At 34.8% G+C, this 25,976-nt stretch overlaps 1 protein-coding gene across 1 annotated transcript in view; it reads left to right on the forward strand.

Moving 5' to 3' along the window:
* The window catches only part of RSRC1 (arginine and serine rich coiled-coil 1), a 470,761-nt gene that overhangs the window by 272,073 nt on the left and 172,712 nt on the right, over positions 1 to 25,976 (forward strand). The window contains exon 7 of the mRNA XM_057488446.1: positions 4,792 to 4,843. Within this exon, the coding sequence (XP_057344429.1) occupies positions 4,792 to 4,843 (52 nt within the window). The remainder of the gene's footprint in view (positions 1 to 4,791; positions 4,844 to 25,976) is intronic.

Genomic DNA, 25,976 nt, shown 5'->3' on the forward strand with positions numbered 1-25,976 from the left:
AAAACTAGGGCTTACAAATGGAGTCAAGTAGGTATTCCTGAGTACCAAGGGGATAACAAGGAGCAGAGGACCCATAGCAATAAAAGACTACCAACTCCCTGGCTAATTTAGAAATTATAAGCACTATAAGAATTTAATTTAGAATTAAAAAGACTCCTATTAACTTAGAAATTTTAAGCCCTGTATAAAAGAATTTCTAGCAAAACTACAGTTTTCTTTAAGTGAGTTAAAATTAGGGTACAGTATCTGTACTAATTTATTTTTTGGATAACATAATTATGTTTTAACTTCAATACAGCTTTTAAAAGCTTATAGTAAAAGTTCAACTGTTCTACTGTTCATTTAATGTCACTGCTAAAAATGTTTTTGCAAGGGAACAATATATCCTCTATAATTCAGTTTTGGTGATATTTGTTTATCTAATTATACATTACTAATTTTGAAGCAAGGAATATTATTTTTTGATGGAATACAATTTTTTTCTCCATAAGTTTGCTTCACACAATTTAATTGTGGCATTGTGTTCTTAAATATGTCCTCATATATAATTCTTGTATTGAGAAATTGCTGTTCCTTACATTTGTATTTGGTATTTTTTAATCTATTGAATAAGTTTATTTCTGTTCTTAATAATATTAGTACCATTTACCAATTTTAGATGGAATTCATACTAATCCCTAGAGGCTAATACAGTCTGAAATAACTAAAGCATTATAAATTTTGGCACTCAAGCCCCAAGAATCAAAGGTATTTTCATTCTAAGCCAGCTAGTATGATGATACCTATCTAAAAATGGATTAGTGTAAATGTTCTTTTAATTCCATATTCTGTTCTGTCTTTCTTCTTAATATTTTCTTAATGTGTAGCAACCAGAATGATGACAACATAAGTTAGGCTTCTTCCTCTAGATTCCCAGCTCCAACTGATCTATTTTTTCTAAGCCGAAAGCTACTGTTGTAAACAGGCAGTGGGACCTGGAGGATTTCAGCCAAGAGATCTGTTGTGATGCTTTCCCTCTTCTGGGACAAACTCAAGGCCCTTCAGAAGGATTTGAAGGGCAAGTGACTTATAGAAAAAGACTGCAGCCAAGAATCCCATATCCATTCAAATTATTCATCAGTCGGGGTAAAAAAAATATTTGCAGATGAAGAGAAACAGAGAACATTTGTGTCTGAATACTATCCAAGAAAAATGCTTGAGAAATGAATCTAATGCTTGAAAATAAATCTTAAATACTTCTAAGAACATTTATACAATATAAATTTATTTTAAAAGTCTGGAGAATGAAACAATATATTTATCCCTGTAGTTGACGTTGATCACTCTATTTCACAAATAAAATTTAGCAAGTTATATTTGTATAGGCAAATGTACTTAGAATGGAATCATATTTCATTTACTGGAAAATGTTATCTTGACAGATTTTTCTTTTTGAACAGAATAAAAAACTTATTTTCATGCTTTTTTATCTATGGAGTTAACTACTTTGATTTCATAGCTTAGTGACTTAGCGGAATCCTGAGATTTGGAGTTAGATGGTCTTAATTTCAGTCTATCATTTATTAGTTGAGGCAATTTACTAAACTCTTAATCTCTGGTTTTCTTTATTGTTGAAAAATGAATCCTATATTATAGATGGTTAGAGGAATTATTGAAAATAGAAGTGTCATAACAGGTGTTTATAATAAACATCAACCGTCAAGAATCTCTCCTTAGGAATGGTAATCACCATTACTTTCAAGATAGTGATTGTAAATAAGGGAAAGAGGGAGCTGCTGTGGAGAGGGATTTTGTGGGGTAGGAGAATTTAGCAATATTGTTAATATTTTATTGGATGTGGGTACTCCCACCCAATTATTTTGTATATTTTTCTGTATCTTAAATTCTTAGTTGTTAAAAATAATCTTTCCTTATGAAATACATAAAACTTTCCCATGAAATATTTTAATCAATAAAGTGTCTAACATATTTCTTTCAAAGGACACTGTTTACTAGGGCACTATAAAATGTATGCTTCATAATTCTTAGCTTGTTTGGAGTGTGCTAGTCAGGATATCATTTCCTTCATGCTATTCTAGTTACATTATATTGCACAAAGTATCACATTTCCACTGTGTATTAAGTAGATGGCAGAGTTTTAGAATTGAACCTGGCTCTTAGAAGTACTGTTTGTTCCACACTATATTGATCTTTATGATAACTTAATGACTCATGAAAAAATCAAGAAATTTTGTGACCATGGGCTTGCATTTCTGCATAACAACACTTGGTGCTGAGTATTAGCCCCTTCCTTTAGCTGTGTCTCATGCTCCACAGTTATGCACAGCACACACTATGCTCCTTGGTACTGATCTCTAATGTCATTTGCCTTTTATCATAATCATAAATGTTTGTAGTAACTGCTTGGTTGGCCCTTATAGGTAGTTTAGTTCATAACTGTTAGATTATACTTGGTAGATGACACAGATATTTTGCTGTGATATTTTAATTTGATGTCATATATTTTTGATACCTTTATAAAGCACGTTTCTATACATTTTCTGTACAAACATGAAGTACTTTTTTGTTGTTTGTCAGCTTCTTCTCTCATATCCAGTCAGTCCTTTCATGTTACCAGTTAAGTATTTCTCAAATCTAGTTCTTCCTATCCAACCTTAACTGCTACTGCTCCACCTCAGACCGTCATGTCTTTCACCTGGAATTCTTTAATCATTCCCTAACTGAGCTACATGTCTTCAGTCACATTCCTTTCAGTTCATCCTCAAGTGTATTGCTAGAATGATTTATCAAAGTACAGACCTCATCTTATCACCCGAGTATTTCAAACTCTTCAAAGCCTCTCTATCTTCTATGGCAGTGATGCCGGGGTTCTTGTTCGCAGAGTCAAAGAATGAACTTCGCAAACGCTCAAGGTAGGCAAGCAGGGGAGAGAGAGGCTTTTATTTAGAGGTAAAGCGAGAGGACAGAGCTCCCAACACATGTGGGGGGTGGCGGGGCAAGAGAGTCCATGGCTCTGCTTTGTCTAGGGGTTTATATTTTATTTTAGACTGAGTTGCCTATTTCTTCACTAGTTCCCGCCTGAGTGCTGTCTTTCGTTTTAACCCATCCCACTGAAGATTGCCTATATTCCTAATTTGGTATTTCTATCCTAAAGAATTTGTGTGACTCTAACTTTGCCTAATGTTTAACACAGGAGTTTTGGTAGGATTTTCTTTGCACATTGCTACATTGTTCTGACCATAATTATCCTGTTTTGCTTCTGGAGGCCCTCACTCTACTCTCGTCTAAACCCACTGATGCCTATCTCAACAGGGATGTGCAAACTTTTCTTTAGAGGCCCAGATAGTAAATATTTTAGGCTTTGCTAGCCCTAAGTTTCCTGCCACAAATAATTAACTCTGTTGTCGTTGAACTGAGCACAAAAGCAACTGACAGTATATAAAAGACACTTGCCATCTTGCCTTCCATGGACCACTCTCCCACCCTGTTTCTTACAGTTTATTTAGAAGCATTATTCAGATTCTTACCATATGAGTTCACTTACTTGAGGAATCTAAAAACAAAACAAAAGAAAATTAACAAAACAGCAGTAGACTCAGAGACACTGAGAAGTGACTGGTGGTTACCATGCAGGAGGGGAAGGTAAGGGGGGATAAAAGGGCACAAAACTCTCAATTGCAATATAAGTTGGTCACAGGGTTAGTATTAGTACATCGTGGAGAATATAGCCAGTGGTTCTGTAAAACATCTTTCTATGTTGACAGCTAGTAACTGTACTAGTTGGGTGAGGATTTAAAAATGTGGATAACTGTTGAACCACTGTGTTATATACTTGAAACCAATATAAGATTGTATATCAACTATACATCAATAAAAAAATTCTTAAAATTTTCTGAGCACAACCTCTTCTTTCTGTATTCAATTATCTCATTATTTTCATTCAAGCTGTTTTTTTCACACGTAGCAAAATTCAAAAATATCATGTAAAATATTAATTTTAAAATGATGGTATCATATATTAACATGAAGTTATTTAGTCACCTGCTTCCATCTTTATAAATGTATTGTGAAGTCTTAAATGTTAAAAACTTTCTTAAGTTTTAAAAAACAGGCCTTTCATAAAAATCATGATACACAGTCCGTATTATAGTTTGGATACTGTTAACACATTATTCAAAAGTCTCAGCATAAGGTCACTGTTAGGAAAGTAGATTAGGTTCAGTATTTCAACCAAAATAAATCAAGGTTCACTAAGAGAATAATTTTAGAACTTTAGTAAGAACTGAAAGCACTACTCATATTTGTGTTCTTTATCACAATTGCACCTTTCATAAAGTTAGGAAAGCTAGAAGTACTTGGTTTTAGGGTAAGACTTAGCTGAGGTATTGGACTTCAGGTTGCTGTTTAAATTCTAACAGGTCACTTTGCATGTTTTTATATGCAAAGAAATAATGTAACTTGAGACTATGTTGTTAAATATGTGGGTTTTGCTTCATTATTAAATTGCATATATTTTGGCTATTGCTGATAGATATAGTTTTGGGTACTATACAAAAATTTTACCAGTTTAGAAAAATAAAAGAAAACTTCATTCTTACATAATGAAAAGTGTGATTTGGCTCCCAAGGTGAGAGTAGATTGCTCTGTGGAGCTGCTGTGGTGGAATTTTGTTAAGGTATGGATGCATATTAATACTGATTATGATCAAGTTCTCTAAATTTTCTGATACATTAATTTCAAGCTCCAACTATTATAACTGACCTATAAATATCTTTTATGATTGATTTTTAGCCACCAGCAGAACAGGCCAAAGCCAGACTACAGCTGGTTCTTGAAGCTGCTGGTGAGTGTTAATAATTAACTTTATTTAAATGAAAAAGTTCTAAATAAATCCTAGCATACTTGCAGGTGAATCAAAGAGAGAAACACCTATTTTCATATATCATAAATTTATGAGATCTAGATTATATATATGCCATATTTTACCTGAAATGTTTATTGCTACAATATAATGCTGAAATGTCATTATGTACCTTTGTACTTCTAAAATTGGCTTCAATTTTAGTTTTAATTTTGATATATATGATTTATTGACTTCTTCTTTCTTTTATGGACTCTGCTTTTGGTGGCACATTAGATTTTCTACATTTTATGTTTAAGACTATGATCTATTTTGATATAAATTGTGTTTAAGTTGTGTATTTTAGATCAAGGTTTTCATAATTCCATAAGGACTGAGGTAAATGTCATTTAATAATTCCTCCAATTACATTGGACTAACTCATTGGACTCTTTTGTTGGACTAATCTTAAAATACTGTATGTTTAAAAAAACACTGTGTGTTTTATTTCTCAATAATGAGAATGCAATAGTACAATAACGCCAAAACTTTGACTTTAGACATAATACCCAGAGCCATATAGACATTACTTTAACTTTTTAAAAGCATAAAAGTTCCATGTTATCTCTTCTAAGTAGTGACTCTTAATGCTCTTCAAAAATGTATGCAACTTATTCAAATAAAAAATTGCCAAGTTTAAGCATGAGATGGGGTAGAATATCACCAAATTTATTTCTGAAATTTGTTTATTTAAAGATCTATAAAGAGTTCATAATTTCCAATTGTAAAATGAAAATTCTTTTTTAACATCAAAAGTAATTTCAGATAACTAAATGATAGTAGCAATATTTTTAGTATTCATCAGTTGAAAAAATACATACATGCATGTTGATTCAGGGATTTCTTGCATTAGCTCCTTGTATTCTCACCCAAAGTGTCCACATTCTAAAGATTGGTAACGCCAGTATAAATGACATACAAACTTAATAAATAATAGAAGTAACTTGCTATATAGGGATAAAAATTGATCAATATTTTGACTGAGTCTCCATACCCTTCCATATTACTTTAAAAGGACATATATTTTATGCATTAATCTGACTCATTTTGTCTTTGATTATGTAGAAAACATGACATACTAAAATTTTGCTTGCTATTGGGTTTTTCATATTTTGCTATAGGTTTTTCATATAGTGTATACTATGCTATTTTTGTAGGATAAAAATATATATTTATATGTTAGGATAAATATATTAATTTATATGTAACTATATATTTGTAAATATGCATTAAATATATATAAATGTATAACTATTTATCCTACAGGATAAATATACTTTTAAATTTATATTTACAAATATGCATAAATATTTAATTTATAAATATTTAATTTATAAATATTTTATTATATAATTTATACTATAGGATAAAACTAGTTAATATGATTCTCTATCATTGCATACATTCATTCTTCAGTGACATTTTGCTTTGAAAAAATATTTCCAGTTCCCTATTTGAGTACTGACAAACTCTTGCTTTAAAGGAAAATATTTACAGTTGCTTGGTTCAGAAAATAATTGATTTCTATTAACACAGCTATGAAAAATTGCCTTTCATAGTTTTATACAGTTTTATTCTTTTAATATTACTTTGAAGCATAGTTTAAAATAGCTCTGACAGACCAAACTGTGCAATATAACTTGCTTATATCATGCCCAGCTATAACCCCTTATATTTTAACATCATTCTAAATAATATAGAATGTCAAATTAAAGAACTGGGTTCTGTTAATTTGAGAAACATGTAAAGTATTATGACAACTTTCAAGTTAGAAAGATTCTGTAGGCCTGGGTAAGCAAATGATGAACCTTAGCTAGATACAGCATTATTTATTTAATAATTTTCTTCTTATTGAACATTTGTTTTTTCCGTCTTTTCCTTCTTGTCAATAATACTGTGATGCACATTTGTTACAAACTGCACTTCCCACATTTTAGATTATTTTCTTGGGACTGATTACTATAGAAATGAGTTAATGAAGTTGGAGGCTTGCAGTTTTTAGAGACTTTTTATACATTTTTGCTAAATTGCTTTACAAATGGACTGTGCTACTCTTCATTGCCACCATTTTTACCAGACATTGCTTTTTGATGCTAGTTCCATGAATACATGATGTAACATACTACATCCCTTTGAAAAACATCCAGTACTGCTTTTCATGAGAACTGGTGACCTAGGAGAAAGGAAGCAGATGAATGGATAGAGAAGTGCATAGGCAAATGCAGAACTTTTTGTCAGGGTTTTAGATCTACATTTCAGTGATGTAGTCAAGCTGTTCATTGTATTATTAAGAGTAAACAAGCAAAATTAAGGAGGGAAGAATAAGAGGAACTTGAGCTCAGTCTGGAAGGCTTGCAGTTAAAGTCTAGCCTAGTCCTAAGGTTGAGCTAGCACCCATTCTGTAACACCAGAGTTTACTTGACTTCCCAGGGAAAACACCCTTACTTTGGGGGCCTTAAAATTAGGTATGGGGAAAGTCTTAAGGCTGTATGTTAGGTTCTTAGAATTTATTAGAGACAGGGTTTATTTCAGTCTTATATTTGATATAACCTGGTAGATAGGGTTCATATATAGAAATCCTGCTAATTAGAGTTAGTCTTTTACTCTGTGGGTCCTAGAAGAAAGTTTTATATATAACCATTGCTTTTTTATTGACTTATTAAGAAATGTTAACAATGTTATTGGTTTGGAATTAAAATATATTTAGAACATTCAGCAGTTATGGTGATGATGATTATTATTAGCTTTCCTTCTTCCTCTTCCCCTCTCCAAATACTTCAAGATGCTCTCAAAATTTCCACCTATCTCCCAGACCATTCCAGCACATAATCCTCTTCTCCTTTGAATTCTTTTTGTCCTTTTTTGTCCACACCATTTATGCTGATATTCACAGACTGTTGATATTAATATGTAATTGTTTCATGAGTGTTGGACTTATTTTCCCAATGAAATAGTAAACATCTGAAGGTCAGGAACCATATCTAATACTCCTAAATCTTTCCCAGCAGTCTTAACAGCACCGAGAGTGAGTGGAACTATACAAAATAGGATTCCAGCCATTAATCTTGGGTAAATAAATCATTGTGGAGAAACAAATTACCTAGATAACTTAAAATTAAACTTTTAAATGCTGATGTGCTCATTTTAACCACTGTTTGTTGGATTTTTAAAATAAATATACTAATAAGTTCCATGGCTTCAAAATTTGAAGACGTATGACAATAATCTGAGTTTTTAATCTTAGACTGTAAGGTAACACATGACAGAAAAGGTAATGAAACACGATTATCACACATAAGGAAGACGGAAGATAATGAGTTTACCTGAAGACTTGTCTCCATCACTGTTGCTCTCACTGTTTTTGATTTTGTTAGCAACATTCCAAATATTACTGGGGTTTTCCACAGAACACATTATCATCTTGTGCCAAGTGTGTTCATAGGTCCAAAAAAGAATTTAGAGGAGAGATTTTTCCAAAACATACATATTTTTCACCAGCATGAAGAAATGAGACATCTCACATGTTTTCAAGACACAGTTTTCTCTAAAATCTCCTTAATGTTTTACTTTTAATAGAAATATTGACACATGTAAGCTTTAGAATTATATCTCTGATGTTATAAGAAAAAATGGACATTTCTTTTAGTGCACATATGGTAAATCACCTTTATCATAAAACCTCTGGTAATATTTCATTTTCTGAGTAATATCTACAACCCTTTGTGTTGCGCTTTATAGTTTCAAAGCACTTTCATAAATCTTTTATCATTTGACTCACACCACAGCATGAAGAGCTAATTAACTCCATTTTACAAATATCCTGAAAGCTTAAACAATTTATAGAAGATCATATAGTTAATAAGTTGCAAAACCAGGTCTCAAATCCAATGATTTCTAACTCTTAAGCTATTTCTATCCATATGGTAAATCCGTGAATTATGTTGGGCAGAAAGAAGGTTGATAGAAAATATTACCAAATACATACCTTGTTCTTTTATGCATAATGCTACAATTGCCTCACAATAAAATAATTTCTATCCTTAAGCAAGCCTTTGATTCTGAAATGAGTTTTTCTAATTGATAATAGAAAAGGATTCAAGTTTCAGACAAAAATAAATGTTCTTTTCCTTAACTATTAGAATGCTTAATAATAACTAAATTTCTGATAACTTTGAAATATCTAGGGTAATGTTTTATGATCACCAATATTTTTGTCTTCAAGCTAACTAGGAACACATATTTCAGTGACCCTTGCTAAAATAGAAGCTAGTTAAGAATTGTAAAATACAGATGAGTTACATACACATACATACTATATACAGGTAAGAAGCTGTGCTTAGGAATATGCTTGGCCCTAAGTGCCTCACTCCATTCCTGTTCTTCTGCAACATGTTCAACTTAGATTTTATTTTACTCATTTCCTATTAAGTATCTAGAAACCAAGTCCTGGCCCTTTTTCTTCATAGCCATGTGAACTTGGAAGTGTCAATACTTCTCTGAAGTATAGTCTAGCTTTAAGTATTTGTGATTCTGAGAATTTGTAAATAAGATTGACATGACAATGTTGTGCTATTTCTGGGGAGCATAGAAAGCCATTCTGCTACCCTGATTTAAAGTTGACAGAGGTTTTGCTCTGTAGGTTTCTGGCCACTGGTCTATGGCTCCATGAGATACACTGACTTTTAGGGCAAACCTAAAATACAGACCAAGTGATTGAAAAGTTAATTTCTGTTTCATATAAATAGTTTTCAAACCAGTTATTTTATCATGTAAGCTTCTGCTTAATTGTGTGTTAGTTTTCTATCTGGCTTCACTAATTTTGTGAGCTTGGCCAGATCTTTTCCCCTTTACTCTCCTTTAGTTTCCTCATCTATAAAATGAAGATATTAATAGTATATAACTCATGGGGTTGTTATGGAGTTTAAATGTGTTAATATTTGTAAAACATTTGGAACAGTACCTGATACGTGGTAAGTATTCAGTGAATGTTTACAATTAGTATAGAAAGCAGCATTAGTATGGTGGTTAAGTTCTCAAGTCAGATGGCCTGCCATTTCCAACTCCATTGTTCAGTGCTATGGGAAAGTTCTTAAAACTTGCTGAACCTCAGTTTTTTCATTTATGAAATGGGAATAATAATATGTACCTTTAGAGTTTTTATGAGAACAAAATGTATAGAATAAAGTGTTCAGAACAGCAGCTTACACATAACTGAGTATTCTATAAACCTTAGATAGTAGAAGTAGTTTTTTATGGCATCACTGAAGTGGCTTTATGAGGTAATTAAAGAAGAGACACTGAGCCAAACTTGCTTATACCAGTTAGAAGAAGTTATCAAGAATTAAGGATAGTGTTTTTCAAAAGAAACCAATGAATAAAATAGCTTAATTGACTTGCACATTGCTTAAAACTTTTTTCACTCAATATGATTTCTGCAAACTTCAGAAATTCTACATAAAATTTAGTAGCTTTAATGCAAAAATCAAATGGATAATGTTAGTTTAACTTCTGGTTTCTAATGACGAACATGATTTTTGGCTTTGTGTTAATCCAAAAGATATAGTAGTGCCTCTTAAAGAGAATCATTAAGTAATTTGCTTTTTAAAATTTTAAGTTACTTGTTTTAAAATCAGTTACATAATTATACCTGAATGACTATTATTTATCCCTAGTAATATTTAGTAAAAAGAAAGCTATCAGCTAGAGACTAACAGTATCATAGCAACTTGCCATGTTTGAGCAGATGTTAAGCAGACAGTAGTTGAATGTTAATTTTGAGAGAGTGGTATGTTTAAGCCTAGCTGAAGTATGTTGCATGTGGGCTTTCTAGACTCGACTACAATGCTGGATCTCTGGGGAGAATTTTAAAACTAAACCTCTTTCTTTTGGGTCCTCTATATGGACTCTCTCAAGTCTGTATAAAGCAGATCATCCCTAGGCTAAAGCCCTTCAGCTTTTGTTATTGGACTCTGTAGACCTGTAATTAGGCCTCCTGGCAGGCCATGCAGGCCAGTTAATGGTCATATGGAGTTTCTGTGAGGCAGACTGCCTTTGTATAAATCCTGGGTAGGAATACGTTTATGGGTCACTTCCTACCAGGACCGTGCTTTGTCCTTATGCCCTACAGGCTGACAGGGAGCAGGTTCCCTTGACCATGGACTGTTCAGTTTGCAACTCAAAATGTACTCTGCTAATCCCCAGTGTAAACAGAGGATTTAGAAGGGCTTCTGTCACTTACAGTTGCCAATTCACTTGGGTGTCTGTGAATTTATTTTTCCCCAGACTTCATTATCAAAAGACTGACAAGTGTATAAGATTTGGATGTTTGTTTATATATCAAATATGAAGTTTCTTTTTCAGTCATTTTAGGATTATTGCAAATAGTTTATCTAAAATAGAATTACACTATGAGGTTTTAAAATTAATTGCCCTTTAGTAGTTCTTAATTTAAGCTATTAAAATTTTGGAATAATAGCCAACCTTTTCTTATAAAGGAAATTACAAGTCTGGTTTTTTTAGTGAGGAATAAAATACTACTGTGTAAAGAAATTTACCAAAAAGTTATTAATGTAGATTTCAGGTAAGTCAAAGAAATAATTAATTCAAAACTCTTCTATCTATATATTTTATATTAAGTAAAAAGTTCCATTTCAGTGTAACGGAGAGTTTTTGAAAAGGAGAAAAGAAAAATCAGTATATAAAATGCTTAATAAAAATGCATTTAGTAAATATTTAAAATAGAGTGCCATTTATTTAGCACCTACTATGTGGCAGGCACTTTTATACATTTTCACATATTATTTTAAGTAATTCACCCATTTCCTGGCCAAGCAAAATGTTTGGATTTTAAGAAAGTTATGATTGAGATTTCTTTTGCTTTTCTATTGTATTTAATCCTATACTTCATCATGGTTTTCCCTTTGCTGCTCAGATTATATTAAGATTTGATTCTAAAATGTGTCAGTTCTGAGTATGCCCTGCAGAGAATTGTCACCTATTTTCCTATGAGCCAGTTTTCTTTTAGGGAGAAATCAAATGATGAATACTTTCCCAGGTCTCATCTAGTAAATCAGTGCTCAGTACTTTGCATTTTGTGATGTAAAAATGGTTCATGGCAGATGTGGCTGAAAAGACCACATACGTAGACTGTATGATTTTAGTCTGGTGGAACTAATAGGATCACTCATTACATTTTAGACCCTGGGGTTTCTTTTTACTTTCATAATAATAATAATAATAAACCTGTTTAAATAGAGTAGCCCTTTTTGTGTGTGAGTACAGCGTCTTCCCCTGAATTTACAAAGAGTTGAGGATAACAAATCAACAAATAATCCTCTCGCTTCCAAAAAATTATTTTATTAATGTTTATTTAGTGTTTATTTTTAGTTGTCTTGTCATCCCATAAAAGTTAAGATTTTGTTCAATTTTTAATAGATTTCTTCCAATTTTATTTAGCAAACCTAGAAAATACGTGTTCATTAGAGAATTTAAGACCTGTGAATTAAATTGAGTTGCATGTTAATAAAAACAAATCTTGCAAATGTTATAATAACTAATGGCAACAAGAAGACATTATAGGGTAGGAATTCTTGATGTTCACTTACAACTAGGAGAATCATAACATAGTCTGTTTTTCTTTTTTAATGTACACAATTTATCTATTGAAACAGAAAAATTTGTGATCTATTTTGTAATTCAAGAAAGAGAGGCCCCTGATCAGTGTGAAGGATCTGATCCTATTTTAAACTAAAAGCTAATATTTACATTGAAAAGTTTCCTGGGTGATATATATCGAAATTCTAATAGTGGTTATTATCCTTAGGTGGTGGGATTTAAGGTCATTAAAAAATTTTTTTGGCTTATCTTTATTTTCTGATTGTCTGTAATCATGAAGAGAACCTTAGAGTGGTATAGAAAAGGTTTGATTAAATATGATAAATTCTCCAATATTTAGAATGAAATTCTGAGTTTTGACAAATGTACACAATGTGTACCTTCCATCAATACTTTTTATAAAGAACATTTACATTACTCCTTGAAGTCAGTTCTCTCTCCCCATCTCACACCTTAGCAACCAAGAATCTACTTTACGTCACTGAAGTTTTGATATTTTCAGAATGCCACATAAATGGTATCACAGTGTCTATATCTTTCACTTGGCGTAAAACTTTTCATATTTGTCCTCTTTGTGAACATCACTTCTTTTTTATTGTTGAGTTGTATTCCATTGTATGGTTAGACCAGTGTGTTTATTCATTCAGCAGTTTGTGGACAAGTGGGTTAATTACAGTTTATGGTTTTTATGAGTAAAATTTACAAGAACAGTTTGTATACAAGTCTGTTACCATCTATTTTTTATTTCTCTTGTATAGTCAGGAATGGGATTGCTTGGTTAAATAATTTGTATAGTGTTAATGTTATAAGAAACTGCCAAACTGTTTTACAAAGTGGCTGTGCCATTTTGTATTTCTATAAGCAATGTGTAAAAGTCCTGTTTCTTCCACATCTTTGACGTCACTTGGTGTTGTCAGCTTTCCATTCCATTGAATGTATAGTATTTCATTTGACTTTAATGTGCATTCCTGTGATGACTGATGAGGTTGAGCATCTTTCCATGCAGTCGCTTATCATCTGTATGCTTTTGTGATGTATCTTCTGCTATCTGATACCCATATTTAAAGCAATTGTTTGTATTATTGATGCAAAGTGTTATATATACATATATTCTAAATTCAAAACCGATACATACTTTATAAATACTTTCACCTTGTCCATGCCTTGCTTATTTTCTAACCAACAGTTTTTTAAAAATTTAATGCCTTATGTATAGTAAAATACACCCTTTTTGGTGACAGTTCTTTGGTTTTTGACAAGTGCCAGCAATTGTGTAACTGTACCCAGAATCAAGATGTAGAACAATTCAATCATCCCTCAAAATTTTCCCATTCCTCTTTTTCATGAACCCCTCCTACTATCCTAGTTCCTGGAAATGACTCATATATTTTTTGTCCCTACACTTTGACTTTTCCAATATACTCTATACAACTGACCCTTAAACAGCTGGAGGTGACGGGCGCTGACCCCCTGCACAGTCAAAAATCATGTTTAACTTTTGACTCCCCAAAAACTTAACTACCAATAGCCTACTCTTGACCAGAAACATTCCCAATAATATAAACAGTTTATTAAAATATATTTTGTGTTTTGGATGTATTATATACTGTGTTCTTACAAGAAAGTAAGCTATGGAAAAGATGACATTTTTTCAAATTGTTGCATATATCCAAGAAATTTTCCAATACATTTATTGAAAAAATCCACATAAAGTGGACCCATGCTGTTCAAAACCCATGTTGTTCAAAGGTCAACTATAAATGGAATCATATAGTATATAGCTTTTTGAGTCTGGCTTCTTTGAACTAGCATATTCCTTTTGAGATTTATCCATGTTGTTGCATGGATCAGTAGTTTATTCCTGTTTTATTACTGAGGAGTATTCCATTTTGTGCGTTAATTAACTGAAGGATGTGTAGGATGTTTCCAGGTTTGGTCAGTTATGAATTAAACCATTACAACATTCTTTGTGCGATGTTTTTTTTTTTTTTTGTGGACGTAAGTTTTTGTTCCACTTGGGTAAATACCTAGGTATGGGATTGCTAGATAATATGATAATTTAATGTTTAACTTTATGAGAAACTGAAAATTTTTTCCAAAGTGGCTGGACCATTGTGTGTTCCTAACAGCGATGTAAGAGAAATCAGTGGTTCGACATCCTTGTCAGTACTTGGTGTTACTGGTTTCTGTTTTTCTTTGGTCATTCGGTGGGTGTGTAGAGGTATCTCATCTGGGTCTTAATCTGAACATCCCTTAGAGTGAATGTTGTTGACCATCTCCTCATGTGCTTATTTGCTATCACAGATCCTCTTTTTCCATTTATAAAAATTGGGTTATTTGCTTTCCAGTTGATGAATTTTGAGAGTTATGTATATTTTGGATAAAAGTTCTTTAGCAGATATGTGATTTGCAAATTTTTTTCTACATTTTATGGCATGTTTAAATTCACTTAACATTGTCTTTTGAAGAGACATTTTTAATGTGTTGAAATCCAATTTATCAGTTTTTTTCTTTTATGTGTTGTGCTTTAAGTGTTATATATAAGAAATTTTTGCTTAACCAGAAAACACAAAGATTTACTTCTGTGTTTTTTTTTTGTTTTTTTTTGTTTATTTATTTATTTATTTATTTATTTTTTTTATTGAAGGGTAGTTGACAACAGCATTGCATTACATTAGTTTCAGGTGTACAACACAGCGACTCAACATTTATATACATGATATTTCTAGGTACCAGGTATCATCATACCAAGTTGTTACAATATTTTGACTATATTCCTTATGCTATACATTACATCCCGGTTACTTATTTATTTTACAATTGGAAGTGTGTTTATATATATATATATATATATATATTGTGAGGGCATCTCTCATATTTATTGATCAAATAGTTGTTAACCACAACAAATCTATGTATAGGGGGGTCAATACTCAATGCACAATCATTAATCCACCCCAAGCCCAATTTTCGTCAGTCTCCAATCTTCTGATGCATAACGAACAAATTCTTACATGGAGTACAAATTCTTACATAGTGAATAAGTTACATGGTGAACAGTGCAAGGGCAGTCATCACAGAAGCTTTCGGTTTTGCTCATGCATTATGAACTATACACAGTCAGTTCAAATATGAATATTCATTTGATTTTTAAACCTGATTTATATGTGGATACCACATTTCTCTATTATTATTATTTTTAATAAAATGCTGAAGTGGTAGGTAGATACGAGATAAAGGTAGAAAACAGAGTTTAGTGTTGTAAGAGAGCAAATGTAGATGATCAGGTGTGTGCCTGTAGACTATGTGTTAATCCGCGCTAGACGAGGGCAATAAACATCCATGTATGCAGAAGATTTCTCTCAGAACATGAGGGGGGAGGTTCTAAGCCTCACCTCTGCTACTCCCCATTTTCTCACCAGATGGCCCCCTGCGACTGTGCCTGTCTTAGGTTGTTCCTCCCTTGAGGAATCTTACCCGTCTCTGGCTAACCAGTCATCTTCCGGGGCCATACAGGGAAATGTTAAGTTGGTAAGTGAGAGAGAGGCCTTATCGTTTGAAAAGGTTAGCTTTTTACTTCTTTGCATATTTATGCCCTGTGGCTTCTATGCCCAGCATTTGTCTTGAGGTGTCTTTACCACTTGGAAGAATTATGATACTCGGTAAATTCGACATGTGGCACGAGTTCTATTTAAAGGTTGTGATTAGGTAGGAAGAAGAAAAGCTACAGAAGTAGCAGGCAGAAGAAAACCTGGGAAGATTGATTATTTCTTTGACATATCTTCTTGTAGAGTAACTTCAGCATGGATAGGTTTTAAACGACTAATTAAATTGTGCACACGCATTAACATAATAGGAATATAGTTACCTAACCAAAGCATACCTGTAATTACTAGCCTTCTCCAGTGAAACCAAGAAAACCAGTTAGGCACCTTAGGCATTTGTGAAAACTTATCTATGATATGGTGGATATTGTCCGACTGAACTTAAACAGTCTGAGAGAATTCATATAAACTAGAACACCCCATTCCTGGGGACTGTTCATATCCCATATGTTCTTTTAACGATAAATAGTCTGTGGTTGTAAGATTTTGGAGTGCTACAATTTGCACTTCTCCTAATTCTTGGTTGAGTTCCAACAGTATAGATCCAGTCCAATTCTTGTTTTACTGCATGCACAGGCCAGCTTAGATATCTCCTTCATCTTTCCCATGGCAAGTCCAGGAACTGGTGGGATGAGTGCATCTACACCTGTGACAGTGCGTGGATCTTTGTTGAAGTTTTTTTTTTTTTTTTTTTTTTTTTTCTGATCATCTTCTCTCATGAGTCTTCCCGAGAGTGCTGATGTTGGAAGTTCTTTTTCATATCGTATCTTAGTTCATTTTCGGGGTAGCCAAATTAGGCTTTGATCCTCTGTATAAACACACACAGACCCTTTGCCTACACTTTTATATGTCCTTTATATCATTGTGTAGAACTCATTAGAGGTCACCACATAGGAACTGCATTTTTTTTTTTAATCATTAATCTACACTTACATGACGAATACTTTGTTTACTAGGCTCTCCCCTATACCAGGTCCCCCCTATATACTCCTTTACAGTCACTGTCCATCAGCATAGCAACCTGTTGTAGAATCACTACTTGTCTTCTCTGTGTTGTACAGCCCTCCCCTTTCTCCCACCCCGCTATGGATGCTAATCTTAATACCCCCCTACTTCTCCCCCCCTTATCAGTCCCTACCCACCCATCCTCCCCAGTCCCTTTCCCTTTGGTACCTGTTAGTCCATTCTTGAGTTCTGTGATTCTGCTGCTGTTTTGTTCCTTCAGTTTTTCCTTTGTTCTTATATTCCACAGATGAGTGAAATCATTTGGTATTTCTCTTTCTCTGCTTGGCTTGTTTCACTGAGCAAAATACCCTCCAGCTCCATCCATGTTGCTGCAAATGGTTGGATTTGCCCTTTTCTTATGGCTGAGTAGTATTCCATTGTGTATATGTACCACATCTTCTTTATCCATTCATCTATCGATGGACATTTAGGTTGCTTCCAATTCTTGGCTATTGTAAATAGTGCTGCGATAAACATAGGGGTACATTGGTCTTTCTCATACTTGATTGCTGCATTCTTAGGGTAAATTCCTAGGAGTGCAATTCCTGGGTCAAATGGTAAGTCTGTTTTGAGCATTTTGATGTACCTCCATACTGCTTTCCACAATGGTTGAACAAGTTTACATTCCCACCAGCAGTGTAGGAGGGTTCCCCTTTCTCCACAGCCTCACCAACATTTGTTGTTGTTTGTCTTTTGGATGGCAGCCATCCTTACTGGTGTGAGGTGATACCTCATTGTAGTTTTAATTTGCATTTCTCTGATAATTAGCGATGTGGAGCATCTTTTCATGTGTCTGTTGGCCATCTGTATTTCTTTTTTGGAGAACCGTCTGTTCAGTTCCTTTGCCCATTTTTTAATTGGGTTATTTGTTTTTTGTTTGTTGAGGCGTGTGAGCTCTTTATATATTCTGGACGTCAAGCCTTTATCGGATGTGTCATTTTCAAAGATATTCTCCCATACTGTAGGGTTCCTTTTTGTTCTATTGATGGTGTCTTTTGCTGTACAGAAGCTTTTCAGCTTAATATAGTCCCACTTGTTCATTTTTGCTGTTGTTTTCCTTGCCCGGGGAGATATGTTCAAGAAGAGGTCACTCATGTTTATGTCTAAGAGGTTTGTGCCTATGTTTTCTTCCAAGAGTTTAATGGTTTCATGACTTACATTCAGGTCTTTGATCCATTTTGAGTTTACTTTTGTATATGGGGTTAGACGATGGTCCAGTTTCATTCTCCTACATGTAGCTGTCCAGTTTTGCCAGCACCATCTGTTGAAGAGACTGTCATTTCGCCATTGTATGTCCATGGCTCCTTTATCAAATATTAATTGACCATATATGTCTGAGTTAATGTCTGGATTGTCTAGTCTGTTCCATTGGTCTGTGGCTCTGTTCTTGTGCCAGTACCAAATTGTCTTGATTACTATGGCTTTATAATAGAGCTTGAAGTTGGGGAGTGAGATCCCCCCTGCTTTATTCTTCTTTCTCAGGATTGCTTTGGCTATTCGGGGTCTTTGGTGGTTCCATATGAATTTTTGAATTATTTGTTCTAGTTCATTGAAGAATGTTGCTGGTAGTTTCATAGGGATTGCATCAAATCTGTATATTGCTTTGGGCAGGATGGCCATTTTGACGATATTAATTCTTCCTAGCCATGAGCATGGGATGCGTTTCCATCTGTTAGTGTCCCCTTTAATTTCTTTTAAGAGTGACTTGTAGTTTTCAGAATATAAGTCTTTCACTTCTTTGGTTAGGTTTATTCCTAGGTATTTTATTTTTTTTGATGCAATTGTGAATGGAGTTGTTTTCCTGATTTCTCTTTCTGTTGGTTCATTGTTGGTATATAGGAAAGCCACAGATTTCTGTGTGTTGATTTTGTATCCTGCAACTTTGCTGTATTCCGATATCAGTTCTAGTAGTTCTGGGGTGGAGTCTTTAGGGTTTTTTATGTACAGTATCATGTCATCTGCAAATAGTGACAGTTTGACTTCTTCTTTGCCAATCTGGATTCCTTGTATTTTTTTGTTTTGTCTGATTGCCGTGGCTAGGACCTCTAGTACAATGTTCAATAACAGTGGGGAGAGTGGGCATCCCTGTCTAGTTCCCGATCTCAGCGGAAATGCTTTCAGCTTCTCGCTATTCAATATAATGTTGGCTGTGGGTTTTTCATAGATGGCCTTTATTATGTTGAGGTACTTGCCCTCTATTCCCATTTTGCTGAGAGTTTTTATCATGAATGGATGTTGAACTTTGTCAAATGCTTTTTCAGCATCTATGGAGATTTTCATGTGGTTTTTGTCTTTCTTTTTGTTGATGTGGTGGATGATATTGATGGACTTTCGAATGTTGTGCCATCCTTGCATCCCTGGGATGAATCCCACTTGGTCATGGTGTACGATGGTTTTGATGTATTTTTGAATTCGGTTTGCTAAAATTTTGTTGAGTATTATTGCGTCTACGTTCATCAGGGATATTGGTCTGTAGTTTTCTTTTTTGGTGGTGTCTTTGCCTGGTTTTGGTATTAGGGTGATGTTAGCTTCATAGAATGAGTTTGGGAGTATCCCCTCCTCTTCTATTTCTTGGAAAACTTTAAGGAGAATGGGTATTATGTCTTCCCTGTATGTCTGATAAAATTCCGAGGTAAATCCATCTGGCCCGGGGGTTTTGTTCTTTGGTAGTTTTTTGATTACCGCTTCAATTTCGTTGCTGGTAATTGGTCTGTTTAGATTTTCTGTTTCTTTTTGGGTCAGTCTTGGAAGGTTGTATTTTTCTAGGAAGTTGTCCATTTCTCCTAGGTTTCCCAGCTTGTTAGCATATAGGTTTTCATAGTAGTCTCTAATAATTCTTTGTATTTCTGCGGGATCTGTTGTGATTTTTCCTTTCTCATTTCTGATACTGTTGATTTGTGTTGACTCTCTTTTCCTCTTAATAAGTCTGGCTAGAGGCTTATCTATTTTGTTTATTTTCTCGAAGAACCAGCTCTTGGTTTCATTGATTTTTGCTATTGTTTTATTCTTCTCAATTTTATTTATTTCTTCTCTGATCTTTATTATGTCCCTCCTTCTGCTGACCTTAGGCCTCATTTGTTCTTCTTTTTCCAATTTTGATAGTTGTGACATTAGACCGTTCATTTGGGATTGCTCTTCCTTTTTTAAATATGCTTGGAGTGCTATATACTTTCCTCTTAAGACTGCTTTTGCTGCGTCCCACAGAAGTTGGGGCTTAGTGTTGTTGTTGTCATTTGTTTCCATATATTGCTGGATCTCCATTTTGATTTGGTCATTGATCCATTGATTATTTAGGAGCGTGTTGTTTAGCCTCCATGTGTTTGTGAGCCTTTTTGCTTTCTTTGAACAGTTTATTTCTAGTTTAATGCCTTTGTGGTCTGAAAAGTTGGTTGGTAGGATTTCAATCTTTTGGAATTTACTGAGGCTCTTTTTGTGTCCTAGAATGTGGTCTATTCTGGAGAATGTTCCATGTGCACTTGAGAAGAACGTGTATCCTATTGCTTTTGGATGTAGAGTTCTGTAGATGTCTATTAGGTCCATCTGTTCTAGTGTGTTGTTCAGTGCCTCTGTGTCCTTACTTATTTTCTGTCTGGTGGATCTGTCCTTTGGAGTGAGTGGTGTGTTGAAGTCTCCTAGAATGAATGCATTGCATTCTATTTCCTCCTTTAGTTCTGTTAATATTTGTTTCAGGTATGCTGGTGCTCCTGTATTGGGTGCATATATATTTATAATGGTTATATCCTCTTGATGGACTGAGCCCTTTATCATTATGTAATGTCCTTCTTTGTCTTTTGTTACTTTCTTTATTTTGAAGTCTGTTTTGTCTGATACCAGAATTGCAACACCTGCTTTCTTCTCTCTGTTGTTTGCTTGAGATATCTTTTTCCATCCCTTGACTTTAAGTCTGTGCGCGTCTTTGGGTTTGAGGTGAGTCTCTTGTAAGCAGCATATGGATGGATCTTGCTTTTTTATCCATTCTATTACTCTGTGTCTTTTGATTGGTACATTCAGTCCATTTACATTTAGGGTGATTATTGAAAGGTATGAATTTATTGCCATTGCAGGCTTTAAGTTTGTGGTTACCAAAGGTTTAGGGTTAGCTTCTTTACTGTCTTACTGTCTAACTTAACTCGCTTGTTGAACTATTATAAACACAATCTGATGATTCTTTATTTCTCTCCCTTCTTATTCCTCCTCCTCCCTTCTTCATATGTTGGGTGTTTTGTTGTGTGCTCTTTTTAGGAGTGCTCCCATCTAGAGCAGTCCCTGTAGGATGCCCTGTAGAGGTGGTTTGTGGGAGGCAAATTCCCTCAACTTTTGCTTGTCTGGAAATTGTTTAATCCCTCCTTCATATTTAAATGATATTCGTGCTGGATACAGTAGTCTTGGTTCGAGGCCCTTCTGTTTCATTGCATTAAGTATATCATGCCATTCTCTTCTGGCCTGTAGGGTTTCTCTTGAGAAGTCTGATGATAGCCTGATGGGTTTTCCTTTGTAGGTAACCTTTTTTTGCTCTCTGGCTGCTTGTAATACTTTGTCCTTGTCTTTGATCTTTGCCGTTTTAATTATTATGTGTCTTGGTGTTGCCCTCCTTGGATCCCTTGTCATGGGAGTTCTGTGTACCTCTGTGGTCTGAGAGGCCATTTCTTCCCCTAGTTTGGGGAAATTTTCAGCAATTATTTCTTCAAAGACATTTTCTATCCCCTTTTCTCTCTCTACTTCTTCTGGAATGCCTATGATTCTTATATTATTCCTTTTAGATTGATCATTCAGCTCTCTTAAAATTCTTTCATTCCTGGAGATCCTTTTATCTCTCTCTGCATCAGCTTCTCTGCTTTCCTGTTCTCTGTTTTCTAGTCCATTAATGGTCTCTTGCATCTCGTCCATTCTGTTTTGAAGTCCTTCCAGAGCTTGTTTTATTTCTGAATTCTCCTTCCTTAGTTCTTGCATATTTCTCTGCAAGTCCATCAGCATGGTTATGACTTTTGTTTTGAATTCTTTTTCAGGTAGACTGGCTAAATCTATCTCCCCAGATTCCTTCTCAGGGGAAGATGTAGCAGATGCTGAAGCTGTCTGGGTTAGTCTTGTCTGGATCATATTTTTTTGCCTTTTCATGTTGACAGGTGCTATTGACTGTCAGCTGGGAGGGCCAAAATTTTCACTTGCTACTGGCCTTTTTTACTGGGACAACTGCGACCCCTAGTGGCTTGTGTTGGGTAATTGCGTGTAGACTGGGTCTTTTTGTCTTGCCTGGCCGGAAGGGAGAAATTTCCCTTTCTGTGGGCAGAATTTGTCTCAGGCTGCTTCTCTGCTTTCGCAGCGCCCGGTGGGGTAATGGATGGGGGGGCTGCTTGACTGTTTGCCTCCGTGAGGGGTCTCAGAGCTGTTGCCCAGGGGGTTAGTGCACCCGGTTTTCCCTGTAGTTTCCAGCTGCTGTACTGTGACCTGGGTTGTTTCCGTCAAGCTTTTAAGTCCCTGTCCCTTTAAGACTTTCAAAAAGCCCCCGCTTTTCTTTGTCACAGGGGCATCAGCTTCAGCACCCGCTCAGAGGTCTTACTCCCTGTTCCCCCAGTATCCAGGGCCCCCTGGGCACGTACTGTGTCTGCGCTCTGGCCCGGATGGCTGGGGCTGGGTGTTCGGCAGTCCTGGGCTCCGTCTCCCTCCCGCTCTGCCTATTGTTCTCCCGCCGGGAGCTGGGGGGAGGGGCGCTCGGGTCCCGCCGGGCCAGGGCTTGTATCTTACCCCTTTCACCAGTCGCTGGGTTCTCGCTGGTGTAGCTGCAGTCTGGCCACTGTCCTGCGTCTTCTGGTCTCTCTTTTAGGGCTAGTTGTGTTTGTTGTATTTTCAAAAGTATATATGTTTTTGGGAGGAGATTCCCACTGTCCTACTCACGCCGCCATGTTGGCTCCGCCTCCTACTTCTGTGTTTTTTAATAGAATTATTACTAGGTTTTGCATATAGCTCTATGGCCCATTTTTAACTCATTTTTACATATGGTGTGAATTATGAGTTGAGGTTCTTGTCTTTGCACATGGATATGATTGTCCCAGTACCATTTGTTGAAAAGATAAGTTTCCCTACACTGAATTATCTTTGTATCTTTATAAAATATTAAGTGACCACATATGAGGACGTTTATTCTGTCCCATTGATCTGTCCATCTGTCCTTTTGCCAGTGTCACACTGCCATGATTATTGTAGCTCTATAGTAGGTCTTGAAATCAGTTAGTGAGTCCTCTAACTTTTTTCAGAATGTTTTAGATACTCTAATTCTTTTCCCTTTTTATGTAAATTTTAGAACCAACTTGCTGATTTCCAAAAAAAGAAAAGAAAACAACCCAGCTTTTAGTAGGGTTATGTGGACTTTACAAAGCAACTTGGAAAGAATTGACATCTTAACATTATTGAATATTCCATCCATGAACAATGTATCACTGTCCATTTCCAGTTCTTTGATTTCTTTTATCAGAGTTTTGTATATACATCTTGTATATATTTTGCTAGATTCATTCCTAAGCACTTTGTGTTTTGGGATACCCACTGTAAATATCAGATTTTTAAATCTTCGATTTCCAGTTGTCCATTGATAGTATGGAGAAATACAATTATATTATGAATACTAAGATTTATATCCTACAATTTTGTTACACTCAGAGATGATTAGTTTTTTTAAAAAGATTCTTTAGAATTTTTTACATAGCCTATCAATGTGCAAGTCATTAATTTTTTTAAAAAAAACCTGTTGCTTAGAAAATAAGCAAGGCACGGACAAGGAGAAAGTATCTCTGGCACTCTGTCCTCCTAACTTTACGTATCTTTGGTCTCCAGCACTTGCAGCTCCATCTCCTCATTTCTGGTCTCCTCAGAGATTCCACTAGGTTTCACCTGGATTTTCTATCTGTGCACCAGGGGCAGAAACTCAAGACAGCTGTCGCAGTCTTAGGCTCTCCTCTCTTGTCTCCCTATCTTAAGGGATTATTCTTCATTGCCTGGTGTCCACTGTTCTGACAGTTCTCCTTTCCCTCCACCCTCTCTCCTCTCTGTCTGTCTTTCATTTTTGTTTCTACACAGGAGGTTTAATCCAGGCAGTGTCTATTACTTCATTATCTATTGGACATATTCCATGTGATTTCACTCCTTTCAAAATCTTTAAGACTTGTTTTCAGCCTAGGTGTGGTGTATGTTGATGAATATACTGTGTGTTACTTGAAAGGAATGTGTATTCTACAATCGTTGGGATGTAAATCAATTAGGTCAAGGTTGATACCCTTCAGGATTTGTATCCTTTATCACTTTAAAGATGGTGTTCATTGTCTCTTGGCTTTCGTTTTTCTAATGAAAAGCTCACAACCACTGGAGTCATTGTTTTCCTGGATATAATGTGTTAATTTTCTCTGATGGTTTTCAGTATCTTCTCTTTATCTGTGGGTTTCAGTAGTTTGATTATGATAAGACTTGACATGATTTTCCTCATGTTTTTCTTGCTTGGGGTTCACTGATCTTATTCAAGGCACAGATTGATTGCCTCAAATTTGGGAAATTAGTTTGCCATAATTTCTTGAAATCTGTCTTATTCCATTTTCTGCTTTACATATTAGGCCTTTTGATACTTGCATTAAAGTCCCAAGTATTTCGTTCCCCTTTTCTCTTGCTCCTCTACCTTCTCCTCCACATCTTTCTCATCCTTCTTTTTAAAATCTTATTTTGCCTGGAGTGCTCTTCTCTGAAATATCTACCTAGCTTTTTCTATCACCTTTTTCAGACCATTACTCAAATGTCAGCTAGCTAAATTGTACCTTCCCCCTACACACACATGTACATCCTTGTCCCCTTTTTTTTGCTTTATATTTTTTTAGCACTGTTACCAACTATAATTCACTTATTTTTTCATTATCTATCTCTCACCATTAGAATATAAGCTGCATCAGGGCAAGGATTTTTGTCCATTTTGTTCATTCTTGTATCTAGCACTGAGACCAAGGCTACATACATTTTGTGTTCAATAAATTTTTGTTGGCCAAATGTATGAATGAATAATTGGCTTTACTTCAATGTTTCTCATTTCACTTTAGCTACTAAAAAGCTGGTCTTTTAAAATATTCATATTACTAATTCAGAACTGGATCAAACCCTTTCTATAAACCTAAAACACTTTGGTTTATAGAAGGCACAATTATTTATATTATATTTCTAAAATATAATGTCACTTTTTTAAGAAGTTGAATGTCATAATCTTTTCAAGACCGTAATTTCATTTCCTTTGTGTAAATACCCAGAATTTTAATTCTTTGAGTAACCTCTATACTGTTTTCTAAAGTGGCTGCACCAATTTATATTCCTACCAGTAGTGCACAAGTTTCTCTTTTCTCCACATCCCTACCAATACTTATTATCTCTTGTCTTTTTGATGAAAGCCATTCTGGTAGGTGTGAGGTGACATCTCACTGTGGTTTTGATTTGCATTTCCCTGGTGATCGGTGATGTTTAGCATTGTCTCATGTACCTCTTGGCCATTTGTGTGTCTTCTTTGAAAAAATGTCTATTCAGATTCTCTGCCCATTTTTAAATTGGGAGTACTTGGATCTATTAGTTGGCCAGTACAGGAATATCTCTTTTTATTATTGTTCTTCCACTTTATTGCACTTTGCAGATACTGCATGTTTTACAAGTTAAAGGTTTGTGGCACTCTTGATTGAGAAAGTCTATTAGCATGTTTTCCAACAGCATTTGCTCACTTCTTATCTCTGTGTTACATCTTGGTAATTCTCCCAGTATTTTAGACTTATTCATTATTTGTACGTTCTTTTGATCTGTGATCAGTGATCTTTGATGATACAATTGTAATTGTTTTG

Source organism: Manis pentadactyla, chromosome 1 (assembly GCF_030020395.1).
Source record: "Manis pentadactyla isolate mManPen7 chromosome 1, mManPen7.hap1, whole genome shotgun sequence".
Taxonomy (NCBI): Eukaryota; Metazoa; Chordata; class Mammalia; order Pholidota; family Manidae; genus Manis; species Manis pentadactyla.